General features: G+C 33.4%; 1 protein-coding gene across 1 annotated transcript in view; it reads right to left on the reverse strand.

The window, feature by feature from the left end:
- Positions 1-261: 261 nt before the first annotated feature.
- Positions 262-23,891, reverse strand: part of Mybbp1A (MYB binding protein 1a) — a 226,321-nt gene continuing 202,691 nt past the window's right edge. Inside the window, exons 26-31 of the mRNA XM_090400474.1 lie at positions 22,831-22,882; positions 18,940-19,056; positions 15,095-15,157; positions 7,743-7,847; positions 4,505-4,626; positions 262-492 (exon numbers count right to left, since the gene is read on the reverse strand). Of these exons, the coding sequence (XP_090256600.1) occupies positions 318-492; positions 4,505-4,626; positions 7,743-7,847; positions 15,095-15,157; positions 18,940-19,056; positions 22,831-22,882 (634 nt within the window). The 3' untranslated portion in view covers positions 262-317. The remainder of the gene's footprint in view (positions 493-4,504; positions 4,627-7,742; positions 7,848-15,094; positions 15,158-18,939; positions 19,057-22,830; positions 22,883-23,891) is intronic.

A 23,891-nucleotide genomic window follows, 5' to 3' on the forward strand; every position in this document is an offset into this window, starting at 1 on the left:
TTGCATACCACCACCAGTTCCCCCCCCCCCCCCCCAGACTAGAAAACAAATGTATCATGCATGGGAATCTATTTTATTTCACTTTAAAATTTTCAGTTAGTTGGTTTCATTAAAAAAAAAAAAAATCCTCATTTCATAATTAAATAAAATTACCATTATCCAGTGAAGAAGATCCATTTCTAAATCACTCTTCCACTAAAGTAATATTAGACTAACGTGTATGTGAGTGTTACAACAGAAAAAGAGAAAACTCAGTCTCAATAAAATTAAAAAATATTTACTCTCTGTACACAGAAATTTACAATGCAACAGATGATTCATTCTCCCGAATCTGAATTAGATGATAATGAGGAGGGAGGAGAATGAGACTTGACAGGGGATAAAACTGCTGTGGTGTGATTATTATCATAACTATTACAATGTATCTTTTTAGTAGGTGGCTCTATTTCAGGTTCCAAAGGAGGCCTCTTCTTACCTTTCTGGGCAGGAACTCTGGAATAATTAATAATAAATTTACATGATTGGATTATTGTGATTTACTCATTCAATATTTATATATCAACTGCCATATAATCCATAGAAAATGGAGAAAATACTGTAAATGAGAGGGAGAATGTTTTGATAAATACTGATCAACTGCAAGTCAAGAAAAATAAAACCATTTTGTTAATAATGTGTCAGTCCTAATTTAACCCTGGATCAATAGTAAGATTAAATTTGACATAAGTATTTTTTGCATCAATATTGGAAATATGTAAGAATTTTTCCAACACCAACACTTCCTAAAATAAGCCATAACTAGTTGAAGTATAGCTTTGTTAAAGACTGAGTGTATCAGCTGGAAGACAAGTTTTTTTTCCTCTTCATTACTTTTATTTATAATCTCAGACTGTGATTAAGGAAAGCGATGATGATAAAAAGGACAGGGTTTATTAGTTGTTGAAATATAATAACCATACAAAAAACAGACCAGTTTCGCCAGATGCACACTTCTTTCACACTGAACTCTACAGAATGTCCTGTTTTACTGTTAATGTTTGTCTATAAAGACTACAAGACCATATGCTTCCTTTTATAACAGTATGAGCCATGATTGTGATGTATATAACCATATCCAATACTACAAAGGGATACAACCAGATATTTTTGATCAGATAGTGTATGTAAGATAAACCACAAGAACCAGCAATTCTATAAGCACCTAGTTGTTTATAGAAAGGGGGGGGGGGTTACTGTCTTATGGAGACTACATATGGTTTGGTTGGTAACTCTGATATTATGACTTACGTAAGGCAGCAATTTTGATGAAGAGATTTCCAACACATGGGATGGAAATGAAGCCTCTATAATTAATCAGGATTTTGGTGTAGAGGAAGATTAGAAAATACAATACAGAAAATAGCAGGTTTTAGGGAGTGCTCCCCAAATATTCATTACTGAGTGATCAGAAACACAAGTTCTTTGAAATTGCTAACCTACTAATTAAGTCATAACATTGGAATTGCCTATAAGTCATTCCAAACTATACATAAGTTCCTTGGATTTTCAAAAGACAGTAAACCTCTTCTATAAACATTCAAGTGTTTACAGGACTCCTTGCTCTTGGGGTACAAATGTCACATATGCAGATGCCTTGAAATGAGAAAGGAACAGCTCAATGACATGGTACATAAAAAAGGAAGATAAATCAGGATTTGCTTATTGAAGAAGACTTCCTTTCACAATGTATTAAAGAAGCCATCACTGTCATTCACTCACACAGCTTCCTCCAAAAAAACAAGCCTCAACTTAAGTTACGTCTGGAAGTCAATGATTAGATCTCTTATCTGTCTACTCATTTATCGTATTAGATAAATGAGTTCAACTTTTCAAGCAGTTCAAGAAGTCAGGTCGCACATGCCTCACAGGCTCTTCATTCTTTGATTGTTAACACTCAAACGGTTTATCTGAGTTTTTCAAAATTTGTATTTAACATATAATTATTACTTTAAAACTTTCAACAATTAATAAATCCAGTCTTTTTATCACTAAACTCTCCTGTAAAATTCCACTGTTAAATAAGAAAGGGATATTAAACCCTATGTCATCTTCTTAAATCTGCTACTAGTCAAACTACATAAAATAACTTCTGAAATAAATATGGTGTGAAAATTAACAATAAAAAGATCAAAATATGACAAATTTGGACCAGTAAATAAAACAAACAAAATAAAAAACAGCCACGCTTCTATTGTTAAAGCTATATTTTGTTTTGTCATATATTTAAAATGATGTTAAAAAGGAATTTTGCAGTGCTGATATTCAAGATATTATTGACAAGATATGAAGAAAATGAAAGATTAGTAAAAACAAGCAATGAAGCAAAAATGGCAAGAAAAAGACCCATAAAAAGATCAGGGTTCTTGAATTTATTTAAAAAAAAAAAAAAAAAAAAAAGTGACTATTCCCCCCCCCCCCCAGCACACACACACACACACACACACACACACACACACACAATGGATAAAAAATGGTAGGAAAGATATAGAAACTAACTGGATCAGGACTGTTTCCCCCAGAAGTCAGAACAATTAAATTAGGGAACTAATAAACTGAAGAAAACTGTTCTTTAATCAACAGTTTCATGCTGAAAAAATAGTCAGCCTTGTTGAGTGAGACAACTACTCTCTTCACCGAAGGCTTGAAATATTTCCACCATGGATGCTTTCTAGAGCACAGTTTCCAGACATAAAAAATACATTTGAAAAGTACAAAATAAAAATAAAAAATCCACTTAACTTATTCCCCCTCCCTCTCAACATCATAAGGTATACCTTTATACGTTCTAGTGTCAAGAAATAAGGAAAAACCTCTATTTAAGGGGAAATCCTCAATTTAGAATGCTAATGCTCATGTTTAATAGTCCTTGAAAAATTTATATTAGTTAACGACTGTGCCATCAAGGACTATGTAAATTTTTTATTCCTTACAAACATGAGAATATATCTGCTAAGCACATATAAGATCTCTTTGTTCATTAATCTCAAGCAACTCTGAATTGTACAGTTGTGGCGATTACTTTACCTTGGTCACATACGCCTGATTAGTTTGTTGTGAGACAGTGCACTGGATAACAAAGATCAGGCAAGCTTTTACAAACTAAACATGTTTATTTTAACTAAGACAAATATTTTACAAACAGCAATGGGCATATCACGTGCTTGAATCACAATTTATGAAGTAAAGCTAATCACTTGAGACATTGAACAAAGAAATCTCACACTCAACTTATTTAACTAGTGAAAGGTCCTAAGCACACAAAGCCTTGCATTCAATTTTATAGAATTTAAGACAAAATATATGTAACACTTTCTTTGCGTTAGTTAACACAAGCAATATACAAACTTACACCATTCATTTATGCACATACAGACTAATGCTCGGCTCTCTAACTTCTTTGCTACATACTACAATTGATTAAACAGGACTAACATCGATTATCTACACAAATAATCTTGGGCATTAACATAGAGAAATCTACTTACTAGCTCTCAATATCTTGTAAAGTCCTAGAGTTTTTGAGGGGTATTGGTGAGTTCTGCTAGTTCCTTCCTCATTCTTGCAAAACGGCTGCGATCGGGTGCTATTCAACAGTTGTCGTCTTGTAAGTTCTCTCTCTTGGAAAAGTAATACAGTTCTTCGGCGATGTTAGGAACTGCTCCAGTTGCAGCATATCAGCATGCACACGGGTCGGTACTTTTGCGTTGAAGAACATCCCAGAAGGTTCCTTCGAATACAGCCTCTCCTGACCCCCCCCCCCCCCCCCCGCACTAGGGTTACCTACCAGCGAAATTCCTAAGATCTGGACAACTGCCTGCTCCTCTCCTCCCAAGACTCCAGGAAAAAAAAAAAAAAAAAAGCCTTTTCGCCCACCAATCACGGCCTTTTATATCATTCGACATCCCTTGTCTTACCATCCAAACTTCCCGGATTTTCTGGAAGCACCCTGACGTCACCTATGCTTACTTTAGGTCTCGGAGGCAAAACTCCTATATTTCAGTGACCTTAGAGATTATTGTTGACCTCCAGCTCACTAGCATAATCCTGTTTAATCCTTTTAGTTACATATACTTGTAGTTCTACATTCAGTTATTTTCACAATATAATACAAAGTTCAATACATTAAAGCAGGTTATATACACTTTTTAGATATTTTATGACCGATGTAAAATCGATATAGGTGAAAAAAAATTTTCTTTGTTTCACCATAAGAGATTTTACAACAGCTCTCACTGTGATAATAACAATATCTCAAATAACAGCAATTGAGAAATATACATTTCTTTTATTGATTTTGTAACAGTTTCTGTTTCGATTTGCTCAAGTATACTGAATAATTTATCATATTCTTTAAGAGGATTCTATAATGGTAATAAAAAAAAAATGAAATAACAATATCTTAAATAACAGCAATTGAGAAATATACATTTCTTTCAACAGGTATTAAAATTAAATAGCTACTTACACTCCCAAACGAATTTGCAATCTCCTTGCTAGACTCTTAAATGTTCTATTTGATTTTGTAAGAGGTTCTGTTTCGATTTGCTCAAGTATACTGAATAATTTATCATATTCTTTAAGAGGATTCTATAATGGTAATAAAAAAATAATAAAAATTAATTCTTTAATGAACTGCTGACTAAATAATATAGAAAAATAAGAGGAATCCATCAAGCTAATATGAACAACATAACTAATCAGCATAAGACAAAATAAAATGTTTTGTTTTCTGAGTAATTACTGGTTCTTGTGGTCTATCTTACATACATACACTATCTGATCAAATTTCATCTTAAAAGGGGATGTTTTTCTTCTCCTCTTGGAAAAGCAAAGGCAGTCTTCTGGCAAGCATAATAATAATCTTGACCAGTGTTTCCAAAACTTTCAGCACCTGCAAACTCCTTTTAAAATTTAGTAACATAGGTGTACCTTCTCTCAGGCAAAGGCAATTTGGGAGAAGTTATAATAATGTAACTATAATATAATATAAGCCAAGTGAATGTAACATGGTGCACTGTGCTACTACTCCATTGGATGAAGAGATAGAAGTGCATGAAAATGAGTTTTAACAGCTGTTGCATAATCTGGATAAGAATCCAGCAATAGGGACAGATGTAATATCAGCACATATGCTAAAGTAATGTTCAGCCAAATTGGCCTTTGACATGTTTGTATAACTTGAGTCTAATCAGCAAAGATACCACAGGAAAGGAAAGAATGTATGATAGCTGCATTGTACAAGGGTGGTATAAAAAAAGTGTTGTCTAACTACCGACCTATCAGTATCTCTGGAAGGTGGTGAAAATTTTAGATAATATGGTAAAAACTCGCATATTATCTAAAATCGCAGAGTATAGTTGGCAGAAAAACTATACTCTGCAAGGAACAGCATGAGTTTACTAAAGGGAATGGATATACCATGATACCGTTGGATTTTGCTAAAGCATTTGACAGGATACCACATGAAATCAGTATTATAAAATCAGTTGTTGCATAATATTCCGAACACTGGAAAATATGTGTTCAGAATAACTCTTGACTTGAATAAACAGATTGGTGACAGATAGGTATCAAACTGGTATATGGTGGGTGTGAATCTGCCACATTTGAGGTGGCCATTGCATCATTGACATCAGCAAACAAATGAAGAGATGTTGAGCTTTGCTGACACAGGGCTATCAGGGATGCTCCAGATGTCCAGCACTTACAGAATAATTTCAATAGACACTAGAAACTTGCGCAATGATAACAGTTCAATGTTAATAAGTGTAAAGTTATGCACTTAGCATGACAGATTTCCAATGGCATATTATAGTAGTGGGGTTATGCTACAAGAAACTGATGAGGCCAGGGATCTTGGCATTATGGTGGATAAGAATTTGAAGTTCAACAGTCACATAGCAAAAATTGCAAACACAACTCAGAGGACAATTGTGATGATAAAACAAACCTTATTTTGTTCTTTAGAAGGCCTCAATATGACTGCACCTGGACTACTGTGCTCCGATTTGGTCTCCTGGGTTCCAAGGAGACCAAATCGGAATTATAAAGAAGCTGCAGAAAGCTACAAAGATTATATCAGGATTATGGAATGTAGATTATAAGAACAGACTGAGATTATGTGGACTACAGACTGTCGAATGATGTTGTAAAAGGTGGGGAGAGAACACAGGGAAGTCCATGGAAGTTAAGTTTGTCCACAGTTAAGAAAGGGGATAAGAGTTAAATTTTTCTTTCGCACAGCAGTGAGTAAGTGGAATGTTATTAAAACTTAATAACAGCCTTTTTTCCCCCCCCTTAAATTTTCGATCTCACTATAATATCTATACAGTGCCCGTTTCAGCTATCTGTAGGTCCTTAAGTTTCTCTTATGTCATATCAACTACAAAGAAGCTCCAGGTAGCTTTTCTGTAGTGATTATTATATTTATATGTTACATAAACACACAAGAAACAATGCTAAGAAGAGTAGTGAAATAGAAAACATGAAGGCTTGCCCTGCTAAGGAGATTATTGAAAATGAATTAACTTCTAAAATAGTGAAATTAAAGTGTGGATTATCAGAGAGCTGACACAGAAACTACAGAAAGTAAGAGGTGTTTGAATGAATATAAGGAATATATTTTAGGTCCAAATATTAAGTTTAAAATTTTGCTCTCATATGAAGCAATGCAAGTTTATGTGATAATAAAATAACATTAGAAGGATAAAAGTTGAATGGATAGACTTAAGAAAAGTTAATGAACATAGGAATTTGGGAATTTTGATTGACAAGAAAATTAAGTTTAGGAATCAGTTCAGTAAGATCACTAGCATAAACCCAACAGACTGTAGTTAAATTAAAAGAAGATTACTTTGTAGGAAATAAGAAGTCACGATACCACCATGTAAGTCTCTGGTCAGACAACACTGGACTATACATAGTTCACACCTTTACTTATCTAGGTTTTTAATGGATGCCAAGAGGAGAATCAAAAGTATACAGAGAAGATTTACTAACAGCATGGAAGGATTGTATCATGTTAATTAGGATAACTGGTTGGTTAGCTGTAATTAAACCAATTTATTTACCCTCTCAGGAGATTGAAAGGAGATTTAGGGCACATATAAAGAACAAAGCAGGATTCTGTTGCACTTGGCTAAACCAAAGTCTACTGGATAGCATAAATAAAAAGATAGCAAAGAAGAGAGAACAATGAACAAGTTCATTTTTTAATGTTAGAGATGAAAATATATGGAACAGCCTTAGCAATAGTTATACAAACAGTGAGGTTATGCAACTTATAAAGAATTAGGATGTTTTAGCTGGAGGATAGGCTAACTAAGGGACTTCCTGGTAATTTGTCCACAGCCACAGTCTAAGAAGTTTTGTTTTTCTTTGAATGCTTCAGTCCCCCCCCCCCCCCCCCACCTCTAACAGCAAACTTGTAGGGTACACAGAAAGTTTGTTATATTGGATAGTGAGAGTTGACTGGATATGTACTATCAAGGTATAAACATGAACCTGAGTAAGTCATGGCATTCGTACTGTTGCCGTCCTAGATGGACAATAATAATGTAATTCTGAGTATAACACAACAGAAATACTGAAATAACATTCATTCTGAATAAATTATTAATATCAAATACATTGATCATACAAAATATTCAAATACTCAAGGAATTTTATTATTATTATTTTTTTTTAATAATCTGAACATTTACCTTCAGAAATTTCTTGCTAATTTCGGATATCAAGAGCAAAACTTCCATTATAATCTTCACAAAGTGAGGCTTGCACTTTTCACCTATGCTGTGCATTTCCAATTTCTATATAAAAGTAAAAATTATAAGTAAAAATTAAGTAAAATTTACTATTCAGAAGTATTTCATGCAATGACACGTTAATGTCACTGCATGGCAATAATCCAACCAAGAGAATGAGTCAAAGAAGTCTCAGAGGTCAATCCACTTGGCATTTGTATAATGTCGAACAACTCTCGTATGGATTGTCCCCCCCCCCCCCCCCCCCACTACTTCTACGTAAGGTGAGAGTCTACTGAGTTGTTTTGTTGTGGTGTTTCAGGATAAATATCCTGAAACATAGTGTAATGATACACGGGAAGAGATAACTAAAGAATGTTTACCCAGCTGTCTTTTGTTAATGGGCAGTGCTAATTAATGTGTTTTCTTTTTGTAAGCTTATATGAAAAAAAAAAAAAAAAAAAAAAAAAAACGGCTGGCATAGAAATGTACCTTTATCGTCCATACTTAAAAATCATTTTGTTTTTTTGAGAAAATGTTTTTTTAACTGTGACTAATCAGCAACAAATAATAAATCAAGAAGTGCATCAAACATATGCTTGTACAAAACTTTTTTTAAAAAAAGTATAAATGATCTAAAGTTACAAATTTAAATAATTAAATTTGTAACTTCAGATTACAAATTTCATCGTCATCATCATCAAATTCCTGCCATGTACCCACAAGGGGTGTACAGGATATGATAGTACTACGTGAAAAAATTATATCATTACTAACTTCCTATCTACAATTTTCCTCCAAATCAGTCTGTTACTTGTCAAGACTCCAACATTATCAGATCTTATATTTCTATCGTCTAAGGCACTTTGAACCGTATCAATCCACCTATATCTTGGCCTTCCTCGGGTCGTTTTGCTGCCAACCTGGCAGAGAACACTTGTTTTGCTAATCTTTCCTCGCCCATTCTGTTTAGGTGACCATACCACCTGAGATTAGCTCTGCTAACGCATTCCTGGATGCTGACAATGTCAAGTTCTTTCCTAATATCCTCATTTTTAATATGATATTGCCATTGATGCCATCTGTTCACGCCTATAATCTTTCTCAGGACTCTCATATCTGCAGTCTCTAGTCTTTGGTCAAGTGTTTTACTTCTGATCCAGCTCTCAGATCCATAAGTTAAAACTGGTTTGAACACTGTCTTGTATACAGCTAATTTAGTGTTTTCCGACTAATTTCTCTCTTATTCCATATGAATTTATTCAATTGACTTCCCACCATACCAGCTTTGCTGATTCTGTTGTCTATTTCTATATTTAATTTACCATCTTCAATAAAAATCGTGCCTAAGTAGTTGAAATGTTTTACTTGTTCCACAGGTTCTCCATTCACAACACAGTTGACATTTTCAATGATTCTGCCTATTTTCATTGTCTTTGTCTTTTTATTGCTGACCTACATACCATATCTATTACAACAGTTATTCAATTTAGTCACAGAATCTTGCAGACTTGTAGCGGATTTATTTAGAAGTATAACATCATCTGCATAAAGCAAAGAGCTGACATTAACATCTCCAATTTTGATATCATGTTTAATACCACTTTCCTTCATAATGTGATCCATATAGATAATGAATAACAGAGGGGATAATATACACCCTTGTCTCACACCAGATTTAGCATTAAACCATCTTCCTGTACTTCCTTCAATTCTAACTGCTGACTTACAACTCAAATAAAGACTAAGTATTGCTTGATATAATGCTCCATTGACACCATCACCATATAACTGCAACGTATTGAATAGCTTCTCTTTTGGCACCTTGTCATATGCCTTTTCCAAATCGACAAAACTTAAATACAGATCTCTGTTATATTCCCATGCTTTCTCAACTATTTGTCGTAAAGTGAAGATCTGATCCTGACAGCTTCTATTTGGCCTGAATCCTGCTTGTTCTTCACCAAGCTTTTCTTCCACAATTCTTCTCAACCGTTTCTCAAGTATACTTGCATAGATCTTGCCAGGAACACTCAGTAGGGAAATACCTCTGTAATTCTCACATTCAGTTTTATTTCCTTTTTTATATATGGGTACTATGAGAGCTCTACTCCAATCATCAGGAATTCGTCCCTCTGTCCAGGCTTTCTGAACTATGCAGTGCAGCCACTGTAAGACTCTTATACCAAAATACTTCAGCATTTCTGGTCGAATATCATCTACTCCAGCTGCCTTTTCACATTTCAAGCCTTTGATGGCTTTTTCTACTTCAAGTATGGATATGTATTCCTGACTGCATGCCTGGTCAGTGTTTTTTAACACTGGGATGTCATCACTGCTTGTTTCATTTAGCAGTTTTTCAAAATAATTACTCCATACTTCAAGGATATCTTTCTCTTCCATTTTCATGTCACCTTTATCATCTCTAACTGATTTTACAGCACTCTTTCCTCCATTCCTAAGCTTCTTCAACAACCTCCAGAATATTTTGCCACCTTCTTGATATTTACTTTCTATATTCTTGCCAAAGTCCTCCCATGACTTTTGTTTAGCTAGTTTTACGCACTGTTTAGCATTCTTGCATTTGTCTCTGTTTTCTCTAAGAGCACAAGCTGACTTATTTGACAGGAACTTTTGATATGCTTTCTTCTTTTCCTTCACTGCCTCTTTAACTTCCTGTGTCCACTAAGGAGTTCTGATTTTTTTTATCCTTGCAGACAACCTCGCCACATGTCTCTCTGGCAGAATCAATCAATGTTTTCTTCAGAGTTTGCCACTGAATCTCCAAGGTTTGGTTACTGTTCTCAAACTCTTTCATTTTATCTTCAATAATCTTTGTGTATTTTAGTCTACAGTTCACATCTGAGAGCTGCTCAACTTTTATTCGCTTTAAAACTTTCTTACATGTCATTCTTTTCAATATGAAATTCAATTTTATCCTGCTCAAGACTAAATAGTGATCACTTCCAATTTCAAATCCTCTGTACACTCTGGTGTCCTGCACCAGGGAGAAAACATCACTATCAACAATAACATAGTCAATGAGACTTTTCTTATTCCTAGCCTCTTCTCTCCATGTGAATTTGTGCACATTTTTATGTTGGAACATGGTGTTAGTAATAACCAATCCATATCCTGAGCAGAAATCCAACAGATATTTTGCCATTATTATTAGCTTTGCTCTTTTCTCCAAATTTTCCCAAAATATTTTTGTATGTCTCACAATCATTTCCTATTCTGCTATTTAGATCCCCAACAAGGACCAACTTTTCCTTTTTCATTGTGTCAGTTGCTTTTTCTAAAGCCTCAAAAAATTCCTCCACTTCTACCTTAGTAGAACCTTCTGTGGGGCCATAGGAACAAATAAGTCTCATTGTCCAGTTTCCCATTCTCATATTTGCCCACATTACTCTACTTGAGACTGACCGCCATTCAAGAAGATTAGCCTTGTATTTTGTGTTGAATACTATGGCTACTCCTTCTTTTCCTTGATTGTCATTGCCTGAATATAACATTTTGTATTTATTGCTCAGAAAGATCTCACCAGTTTTGGTCTTTTTTGTTTCAGTCACCCCTATTATGTCGATATGGTACTTATCTAATTCCTCAGCTAGCTCCATTTCTTTGCCATTCAGGCTTCTTACGTTGATAGTACCAATCTTTAACTCTGGTGATGTTGAGTTGGGGTTTGTTTTCAGATTTGTTCCAGTAGCTGACTTTTCGCTGTTCGCCCTGGTTCCCTGGCGAAAACAACGGGGGCCTTGTTTAACCGGGCGACGCCCCAGCCGGCATGAAATTTTGTCATGTTGTACCATCATTCTATATTTTGGTTTAACCAATAAGAAAACAATTTGGTTGGCTAAATCCCAAATTGCCAGCCCATCCTTGTCCGTTCAGTATCCAAGTAGATACCCAACAGGGTGCAGCACGAGAAGGTGAGGATTGGACATTAGGTCAGAAGCCCTGGTCGGTTCTCTGCATTCCTTTAAAGGCTATGTGGAGGTCTCCTCTCAGTTATACAGCTTTGACCCTTAAGCACCCACAAATTTTAAGTCTTTATTTAGAAATAATGCAGCAAGAGTGATAACTGTGTCAATTCCACGTATTTGGCAGCTGTCTTCTGCAGAAGGAAAATTGTTGTGTTAATTATTGGAAGTTTGGATATCTGTGATTAAAAGTAATATTTCATTAACAGGAAGTATCATCATAAGAAAAGAATTAATATTTATTTAACTAATTTGTTGATATTTTGCTGGTATTACATCCAGTATTTTCAGAGCACAAAAACAGTTTGTCACAGTACACAAACAGCAACAATTCAGTTAACAACGGGACCAATTTAAAAAATTGTAATGGACAACACAAGGAACTAGAGTCCTCATTGAAATAGAGAGAGAGAAATAAACAAGTACTCATTCGATCTTAAAATAACTGTTTCTCTGATTTTTGGTAAATTGATACAGCCATATTTGTCGAGGCTTAGGGAATGTTTTAAAGCTGCTGCCAATTTCAAAAACAATATCTCTGACTTATAATGATCTCTGTGTAGCACTTTTGTTTCCTTTCCTTTGATCTTGTGTGAAAGAGTATCCAAGGTATGGTCTGCTAGTCCTGACATGTCATAACGATAGTAACGAATGTATTTTTTATATTCTTTCAGGTAGATGTCAACAGTTCTTCCTGTCTGTCCATAGTAAGCCGGGTCACAAGTACAGGGCACTTCATTACACTCCTGGATATGATAAAGGAAAGAGTTTGTCCTTAGGTGAATGGATGAAAGCTGCAAATTTGATATATGGTTTAAATGTGGTGAGGAGCTGATATTTATTAAACACTCTAGATATCTTTTCAGATGAGCCCTGAAATATGGCAAGCTGTATTTGTGATGTGAAGATGCTAGATAGAATACCAGCAAAATATCAGCAAACAAGTTAAATAAATATTATTTTCTAATGATTCTTGTGTTGTGAATCAATACTATTAAACAAATTGACATGAACTTTTAATTAAAGCTTTCTCAGAACTGACAGAATTTCTTCATTAATTAAGATTCATGTACTGATAAAACATTGATTTATGACACCTCATATAGCATGGCATAACAAATGTTCAGTCTCACTGCAGTTTAAAAGTATATGTCAAACATGCTGGCTCTGTGCAATTGACTAAACCAGGGATAAATCTGCAATGAAGTTTATTGGAATTCAAAAATAGTATGAATGATGGGTGATTTCATCTCAGATATGGTCTAACGTTTTGGTTGTTCATCACCTGGGGTAAAAGGTGTACAAAATATAGTCCAAAAGTGGTAAAAGCACCTACTCTGTAGAAAGCATAGAAAATAGATGTTAGTGGTAAGTAAGCAAAAAGTGCATGTTTTATAAAGGCTAGCTAACAGACGATGTCGCCAGTGATGTTATATTGCGATGCCAAAGTGGTATCCCAATACATCCCTCTCACCATCAATGAAAGCAGTTGCTGTAATGCAGCTGCTTTCATTTCTCTGCCATGCACAGATTGGCTATATGTATACCCCAAAATAAGTCTGTGGAATTATTTGTGTGCATGATCCAATCATCTATGCTAATGGAGGTAGTACGGGATGTACTTGATGCTCAGAAAGGACAACTGTTGTGTACTGGCCAACATATGGTAGCTCATAATAGACCAGAAGTACTCTGCCACATTGCACCTGCTCTTAGATGAGGACTTATAACGTCACCAGCTTGCTACTGTTTATAACATCCTGAAAGCCAGCAAATTAAGCACCTGTAGGTGTTTAATTGGATTTGCAATCCAATTAAACACCTACAGGTGATTGCCACTGGTTTGGGAACATGCTGAGTGATACATATGCTGCATTCTGCCTACCATTCAGGGTTGTAGGATGTCTTGCAGACCATGGCTATAGATTCTAGTGGAATTAATGTCATGGATAGGACAAGTCATTATCAATGTAAATGTATTAAGTAGGAATTCAATGCATACAAATCAAAGAGTTCACTTTTGAAAAATATGTTACTTTTAACTACCATACCAGCCTTGATGTGTATTTACGTCAATAATTACATGGATGCAAAGTGTCCAATGCAGTCAATATAACCTTTGGATATTATAGAAATAATATGGATATGAAGCAAGTTAAATAAATTAACAAACAAGTTAAATATTTGGGTCATTAAACATTAGCCACTGCAGTATTCTAGGTTTCTGCTTAGTCTCTGATAAGAGACTAAGCTTGAAAATCCTTAGTCAATAAAAAGTGAATGTACAGCTCTTGGGTAGAGTTTGCATCTTTTAAGTAGTGTGCACTACAAAGACAATGCATGCTGAAGGTTTGTAAGCTCTTGATCAATTTGGAAACTTTTACTACTTCAAAAGTAAACAATGTCTGCTTACCTGGTATAAAATAACTGATATTACATTTTAATGAAAGTTATTAAAAGTTTTTCTAAGACCAGTATAGCCTTTTGGACTCTTCGCTTCACTGGCATTTTATATTTGTGTATTATATAAAGACGAAACTAACAAAACTGATTTCTGTTAGTGGTAGACAAGAAGTGAATTAAGTCGGTGTTTAACTTTATTTTGTAACACCACAACTGCACAGGTTGGAGAGGTCATTATGGCAAATGCAATAGTTATGGAAGATATACAGCAAGAAACGGAACTCTCAATGAAAATCCTATTGGCTGCTGGCATTAAAAGACAGAAAGAGTCACATTATAATACTGCTTGAAATACTTGTTTGATAGTTCTGCTTTTCTCTCTGTGTGAAGTATTAAAGACATACTTGCTTCACTATGAATTAAATGTTTCAAATAGCATCGAAAGCGAGTTGGAAAAAAAGTTATCTTTGACTGCCACTATTGTGGAAGTAACAAAACTGTTTACATTAATAACATTTTCGATGTCCTCTATATGAAATGTTTATTTAGTTCTACAATATAATACAGGTAAGTTATTAAATTAATAATTAAAACGTATAAAGTACTGATAAGTATGACAGTCAATACCCTTAAAGTAAACTCACACACTACCCTAGATATAGAATCAATGTGGTTTAAAGGAAACTGATCACAGCAAACCTGCAATTTATTTTAATATACATTTAGATAAATTGCAGGTTTGCTGTGATCAGTTTCCTTTAAACCACATTGATTCTATGTCTAGGGTAGTGTGTGAGTTTACTTTAAGGGAGATGAGATCTCTGCTTAAGTGGACCAGCATAGAAACATTAGTAAAACTTCACTCAGTTACAATTCTGTAAATACTTATTTAATACATTATCAAATACCTATGTTAAAACTTACCTCTAGTAAATGAGGAATAATTTCATTACTGAATTTTGTCCAACTCTCATCTGTAAGTGATGGCTAAAAAAATAAAAAATAAATAAATATAATAATTTCAATTATGTAAAATGCTATTTTAATTCTACTCATCAAAAATTTTGCACAGAGATTGTAGTTCCTACAATCAAAATATTATCCTTGTGTTTTTTATCCACAAATGATAAATGACATTGATCTTTATCTTGAGTTACAAAATTCCATGATCCTTCAATCCAAATTATCATGAACAGACTGATGGGTTTCAGAAAATGAGGGAAAGGGGTTATATCCATTACCACTAGAAAAAAAAAAAAAATGGATGAGCAGGCTATGCCTTATCCACAAACTACCAAGTGATGTGGAATGCTATGCTCTTACACCACTGTTGATCATTCAAATATTAACATCTCTTTAAAGAAGAAGCAAAACTTTCCAAAATTAACCTGATTTAAAGAAAAATTATTGCTTATTTCACCACCAGAGATAATCATATGACCTCTCCACCCCAAGTTTTCATCCATTCTGCAGATATTAAAAATAAAAAAAATAAAAATTACAGACACATTTCAGTACGAAAAACAGATGCCTCATTTGAATAAGGGTGGTCTGAAAAGTTCTCGGCCTAACAATAAAAAAAGTAGAATGTTTTGATCCCAGACTTTTAGTCTTAAAATAACAATCAAATTTATGGATAAAAGATGAAAAAAAAAAAAAAAAAAAAAAAAAAAAAAAAAAAAAAAAAATTGAAATATTATCAGAATAGGAAGTTATTTAAATCAGTTTAATAAAATGAAAATTAACTATTATTTAGATATTGGTCAAGTGTAGGTGAATAACTAATTTAATTACCAACTAGTTTCGCCGGCTTCATCAGGGTAGCATCAGAAAAGCAAAGAAACAAAAATTACAAGCTAAATGTTAACTGACAATTCTATTTCAATAACAAAATAGTAGCGCGCGTGAAACAATACGTGTGTTGCGGATACATGATTTACTTGTTGAGATGCATTTTGTAGTTTGCACTGAAGTTCATTTCTTGTGTGTTTATTGATCTAATTAAAGTCTTCCATATATCTGGTAGGATTAAACCTTGGTTCCTGTTGAGGTTATTTGTGGAACGGGCAACAGTAGCAGCTTCTTTGAAGATTCTGGAGCGGTAGTTTTCCTCTATATATGGCATAAGACTTTTATTCCATTCAATAATGTGGTTGGTTGTAGAGAAGTGGGAAGAAAGGCCAGAAATATCTTGTCTGTTGCTTCTAACATAACTGATGTGTTCCTTTTGTCTCACTTCGAAGCTTCTAGATGTCTGACCAATGTAACTTAGACCACAGGAACAAGGGATGTTATAAACTCCTGCATGTTTGTAAAAAGGATTGAAATCTTTTGGTGATCTTAGAAATTTCTGGATAGTTTCAACTGGCTTGAGGGTCACTCTAATATTGTGTGGTTTTAGGAGGCGAGCTAGTTTTTTGGAGATGGTACCAACATATAGAATAATTATAGTAATTTTATATTGAGTGTCATCACATTGTCTTTGTGGTATATCAAAGTAAACAGACAAGATATTTCTAGCCTTTCTTCCCACTTCTCTACAATCAACCACATTATTGAATGGAATAAAAGTCTTATGCCATATATAGAGGAAAACTACCGTTCCAGAATCTTCAAAGAAGCTGCTAAAGTCATCCGTTCCACAAATAACCTCAACAGGAACCAAGGTTTAATCCTACCAGATATATGGAAGACTTTAATTAGATCAATAAACACACTAGAAATGAACTTCAGTGCAAAATACATCTCAACAAGTAAATCATGTATCCGTGACACGCGTATTGTTTCAAGCTCACTACTATTTTGTTATTGAAATAGAATTGTCAGTTAATGTTTAGCTTGTAATTTTTGTTTCTTTGCTTTCCTGATTGTACCCTGATGAAGCCGACAGCACAAGCCGGTGAAAATAGTTGGTAATTAAATTAGTTATTCACCTACACTTGACCAATATCTAAATAATAGTTAATTTTCATTAATCTTTGTGGTCAAGAATTAACAATTTCTAATATGAACAGTTTAATATAATGATTTAAGGTATTTTAACAGTGAAAAGATCTACAATGCAATTCATTAGCTCCATTTCAAAACGTAATTTCTGAATGCAAATCAGTTTGCAATAAAAGATTTTTAATTAACATTTTTCAGTATTGTCAACTGGAAGAAAAAAGGAAACACTATTCAGGCACTTGACACTTAATTCTAATACTAGTTTTCTCATTCTTCCCATCATCTATAAAATTAAAAAGAAGATTTCTCCAACATGATAATGTCACTATAGTTGAAGAAATAACAAAAATTACAGTTTGGACACATATACATTTGTACAAAATGATATTCAACTTGACATTGCTATTACTACTTATCAGTCATGCAAATATGAAAAATATCTGATTTATTATTTTTTTTGAAGAGATTCTGCTTACAGACATTTAAGTTATAACAAACATGAAATTATATTTTTTGTTTTAATCCCATACCAAAGCATAAGCAAACAAAGTTTGTGCATGAAGTATCTTCACAGCATCTTTATGTCATGAAGATACTAGATATGTCAAGTACAAACTTTGTTTGCTTATGCTTGGGTACATGATTAAAGCAGAAACATAATTTTTTTATGATTTCCTTGATAACCAAGCAAAAAAATCTTTTTACAACTGCTTACAGACATTATTTAACAATTTACCTACTCAGGCCAAATCTTTATATTTTAATCAATTTTACTTTTCCATTATTACTGTCTACTGTTGCTACTTTAACATGTTCCTTTTTTTTATATAAAAACATTTATGGCTTGATTTAGTCTCTATGAACGTTTCATAGTAATTCATTCAATTAAAGGTAAACATTAACTCTATTCAGAAAAAAGGTTGTAAACCTATAATGCATTAGTACTGTGGGTGGACTAGGGGTTAGATACAGACCTGCTCTAACATACCCAGTAATAAAGTTATTCTCTCAAATGGCAGAGGACCCTAAGCAATTTTGTTAATGTGAATTTAACTCATGAAAATGCTTGTAAAACTATAGTATACTAATACTATGGGCTGGCTACAGGTTAGATTTGTTCAGAAACCTTGCTATTAAGACCATGCAGGGAATTTTTTTTTGAGCCTTCAATACGCATGAATAGCGTTCTCACACTGGGTGATGATAATTCCTTTATCATTAAAAACATTCACAAATATTGATGTCATAAAGTGATCTGAACCCACAGACAACACCAAGGCAGCAATATTTGTTATTATTTTTTTAAATGCAATTTCCACTCACAAAATGTTGTAAACCTATAGTACTGTGGATGGACCAAGGAATTTTTAAAAATTCTTATCATTTTTACTTTTATACAATTGATAAAACCTGCTCGGAAGATTAATATGGAACTTTTTCATGCAATTGTCTCACATTTAGTAATGAAATTCATCTGCGACCTAAGGACATTCAAACATCCATGGTTATGGCAATCGAAACCAAAGCCTGTTGGTTGGAGAGTATGTTAACCACTTGTCCAATCAAGTTGGCAATTACTATGAAAAACACAATCGTCCACTAGAAAGAGAGATTCTCCTAAGTTTGAAGTGCATTAATTTGTAAGGAGGACTTCAAATTTCAGACAATTTGAAGTCCTCCATACAAATGTTAGTGTGTAACATAAGTGAAAAGACAGTGAAACAATCAATGTATAATGAAATTTTTGTATATGAATAAGAATGCTCTTTGGTCAAAAATATAATAAACATGTCTGGGAAACAAAGAAAAAAAAGGCAACTTACCTTTGACAAACATAATCCTTCACTTAAAATGCTTAAGCATTCTCCTTTCTTATAAATTTTCACAGTAGGTTCATTGACATATGTACACAGTGGATTAATAAAATCCCACACCATCTCCTAGCAGAAATTTATTTAAAAAATTATACTTCAAAACAAACATTCAATATTACAAAAAGAAGTCAATTCAGCATGTGAAATTACTATATGTAATCAATACCATTAGTCTAATGACATATTTCAGACAATTTGAAATCACAGGCAAAAACAGATTTTTATAAATTAATTACTAATCAATTATTAGGTGACTAAAACAAGTGTGTGTGTGGTTTTTAAGGATAATAAATATAACAAATTTAGTTTAATCCTTTATCCAAGTGTAAGCAAGCAAAGTTTGCGTCTGAAGTATCTTCAGGACTGAGGCAACTCATGGTAAAGGTGGACCAAGCTCTCATGTATTCCTGACTGTATGCCTGTTGAGTGTTTTTTTATCACTGTGCTGTCATCACTGCTTGTTTCATTCAGCAATTTTTCGAAGTAATTACTCCATACTTCAAGGATATCTTTTTCTCCTGTTTTCATGTCACCTTTATCATCTCTAGCTCCTTTTACAGCACTTGTTCCTCCATTTCTAAGCTTCAGAGCTTGGTCCACCTTTACCACGAGTTGCCTCAGTCCTGAAGATACTTCAGGCGCAAACTTTGTTTGCTTACACTTGGATAAAGGATTAAACTAAATTTATTACAGTCTAACCAAGTGGGAAAAAACTTCCAAAAAAAGAATAATAAAATATTCATAAAAAATGAAGAAAAGCATGTTGTTCAGAAAAATAAGTGTCTTCACAGCAATAACCTTTTCAAACAAGACACACTTTTATGTCCTGAAGGAACATAATGTTGAGGCTAGATATATGCTCCTACTAAAACAATTAGAGAACCAAGCTATTTTACACACACACAGAGTGTGTACATGTGTGTTAGTTCGGTTGGTCAATCTCAGACAAAGTGGTAGAGTTTTTTTCTTCCTGCATTATGTTATTAACTGCAAAGGAACAATATATTTTAAACTTCTGAATATTATCAAAGGTAAGCACGAATGCTTCTGTTTTTCAGAAAAAAAAAATCTGAATTTTATTATAACTCAAGTTCAATTGGTTGTTCTACCAGCCTGCTGTTTACCTAGATAAATTCTTGTTCTAGAGATCAAGTAACCAAGCAATCAGATATTACGAGTAGTACAATATAAAATTCAGTGATTTTCAAAAGATAATTATGTTGCCCTTTGATATAATAAAATGGCAAAGTAGCAGTCATTGTAGCAGTCATCTATGTATTGTAGAAAGCCCCCCCCCCCCCCTTGCTTGGTTAGAAAGTAAATTATATTTGCGAAGAAATTATAAACAAAGAGACACAAGGACTGAAGAATATAAGAGATTACATGAAAAAGTCCAAAGAGCCATCAGAAGGACAAGAAAAAGTTTTATACTAATAAATGTGAAGAGATAGAGTTCCAGATGAGGAGGCGCAATTATAAAACAATGTTTCATTTAGTTCGTGACCTAAATGCCCAAATTGAATGTCAAAAGTTAACAAAGTTTTATTTTACAAAGACAGGAATGGAGTAGTACTAACAGAAGAACTGGAAATCAAGAACAGATGGAAAGAATACTGTGAGGAACTGAAAGGTAATGTGGAGGTCTCCTTCCAGTTATCTGGCTTTGACCCTTAAGCTTACTGAAATTTAGTAATATTATATGGCATAAACAAAAGTTAGTTTTGGAGATAGTTTTCGGTACTGAGACCACATGTGTGTTGTTTAATAAACATGTGGTCTCAATACTGGAAACTATCCCCAGAACTGCTTACCCAGAGAAACCTTCGCTTACAAAAAGTTAGTTTTATTTTCCAAGCAACTTTAAATCTTACAAACTGATTTTATTAACATAATAACAAAATTATGATACAATTAAATGTTTTAATTTTCTTCTCTCTTTGTGGAGAAGAAGATATGTGAATTTGATTAACATGATAAATTAAATTTCACAAGGTATTAGTGTTTATAAAAAAAAAAAGCTTCTGCATCACATTGCTGTAAACAGAGAGAAGAAAATTAAAAATTTAATTGTATCATAATCTATTTCCAATTTTTCTAATATAAAATTGCTTAATATGTGAATCTGCCAATTTTTTAACATGACATTTTAAAACAAAATAGGTCTGAATAAAAAAAAAAAAATATATCAGATACTCCACAATCTCCTGATCAGATTTTATGAATAATACAGTGTCACTGTAAAACTATAAAAATATTTGAACATTTCTAGTCAAAAATCATCTACTCGAGTTGCCTTTCAACATTTCCAGTTTCCATGCCAAGAGTTCACTTATGAAGAATACAACTCTCTGATATGAGCGACTGCTGTGGTATTGAACAGAGGGTTTTGCCCTCTTAGGCTTCTGCCTGGTCTCTGATGAGAATCAACAGCTGAATAAAGGTGAATACAGAGAATCCTGGGCAAATTCTGTTGTAAGTAGTGCAAGCCAAGGCTATGCTGAAGGTTTATTCTCAAACTCTCTGGTAAAAGTTGAAAAAAAAAAATGGTTTTAAAACAATGATGGATATTTAATATCCTCACTATATATTACTAATATTGCCAAACCAAAGCTTTCCAAGCACTAATCTTGGTACTAATACCATGTTCCAACCTAAAAGAGGTGCACTAATAAACATGGAGATAGGCTCAAGAAATTCTTGTAGAAAGACTTATACGTTGATAACACATGACTATTAAATTATTTAAGGAATTCACAATGTATACTGGAATATTAATTAAAAGAAACTTTAATAAATACTTCCTATATTTCCTGCAGAAATACTTCCCACAGCAAGTTTAAATATGAACTTATTCATAGAATCAGTCTCAGCTCTAAAAAATTTCCAAACCTCAACAAATTTGGGTGCACGAGACTGCCCCAAATTTGGGAAGCTTGCATCACTAGAACATCAGCCTAACAGCCAAGACAATCCAATATAGCACGTTAGGGGGCACCATTAGGACTCTAAGAACAACAGTAGTTTCTCTCTTCTGCCTCATTTGCTTTTTGTAGTGCCTGCATGCACGTGTCATATTTGTATGTTCCCATTGAAGATAGCAATGTGACATTGCCGAAATATAGGAAGTATTTATTAAAGTTTCTTTTAATTAATATTCCAGTATACATTGTGAATTCCTTAAATAATTTAATATTCAGGCTCAAGAAAGAAAGAAAGTTTCATTGATTATGCTATTGTTGATAGGAATCTTACTGTTTTCAGGACACTAATATACCAGAGGATTTGAAATAAGAAGTGATCATAATTTAATTTTAAGCAGAATGAAACTAAATATAATATGCTGAAAAGAAAATATTTTAAAAATGAAAGTCCCAAAGCTTTCAGAGGTGAACTGTACTTTAACATATATATATATATATTGTTCAAGAAAAAATGTGAAGATTTAAAAACAAGAATCAAACCATAGAGAATTAGTGGCAGAGTGTGAAAAAAAAGTTGCAAAACAACTTACAGAAAACAAACTTCATGGATGAAAGAAGTTCAAGACCCAGTCACTGAAAAGAAAGCATATTGAATGTAACTGACAGATCAATGCAAAATACTGATCACAATATTATCTTTTAGTAGTATATATTCACTAATTAGATTTCAAATGTATGAATACACAACACACATCAAAGCTGAAAGCAAAAGCATTATTTCAATATATTTTGGAAGGGTCAATTTAATAGGACAATAAAGCTTAATGCTTAAATTTTCTTTGAATTTTTTCTAAATTTTGTAAAAATGTCAATTTATTTCAAAGTTAGAGAAAAAAAGATCAGTTTATTATATACTTACAGGAGAACTTCCTATTAAAGATACAAAAATGAGTTTTTGAAGTCCTACACCACTGAAAAAAAAAAAAAAAAAACTTTTAGAAACAACTTCAGAAGTTTTATAATTCAATCATTTGGTTTTGTTCAATGGATTCACTCAGAGTAAAGAGAAAAAAAATACAAGCAAAGAAGAATTCTTAATACCAATTGACTTAAAAATCATTATTTTAAAATAATTAAATTTAATTCATTCTTGTAGCTAAAAAAATAGATAAAATTAAAGCAATGTCACTGTTTAGAATTATGGCTAAAGCAACTAAAGCCAATGTATTATGACTGATAATTATGTGTGTTCTTCTGGCCAGTCTGCCTGTTTTAAAGAATGTTAAACTGTCACCTCCATTTGAGACAAAATTAAACAAAGAAAGAAATAAGACCTGGAGGGGGGGGGGATGAATAGGAAAGTCAACTGTATGTGATCTCCTTCTGGAAATTCATTTCATTTTGCCACAGCAAAAAAAGAATTGACATATACTATGAAACACTGATCTACAAAACATCCTTCAATGAACCAGCTCCCAGTTTCTTATCCTTTGGCATTACAAATGGAATGATACAGCTTCCATTCTCTGATTCAAATACCTGCTGAGTGTATTACAGAAATAATTCAAACTGAAATGAAGGCTATCATCTCATTTCCATTCAAAATTCCTGATTTGATTGAGTTTTAATGATGCATTACCATCAATTGCTTATAATGCTCTAAATACACCTTTCCAACTTCCATCCAAGAAAAAAAAAATTCAACATATCCTCTCTTCTATTTGGATAGTACAGATACTAAAAATCTGTGCCCATTTTTGGCTGAGAACATATTACTCAAAATTACTCTGGACAACATTAATATTGATGCCAATGGAAATGTGAGGACTGTATTAGTTGACTGATTTTGGGTAATGCAGTCTTTTACTAATGTCATGAATGAATAGCAATCATTTAAGGGTTAACACTAGATAATCAGAATGAGACCTCTAATACAGTCTTGTCAGGAATGTATAGAATAGAACTGACTCTAGGATTCTG

This window comes from Typopeltis vanoorti, chromosome 11, assembly GCF_054136105.1.
Source record: "Typopeltis vanoorti isolate ZY-2024b chromosome 11, IOZ_Tvanoo_1.0, whole genome shotgun sequence".
Lineage (NCBI taxonomy): Eukaryota > Metazoa > Arthropoda > Arachnida > Uropygi > Thelyphonidae > Typopeltis > Typopeltis vanoorti.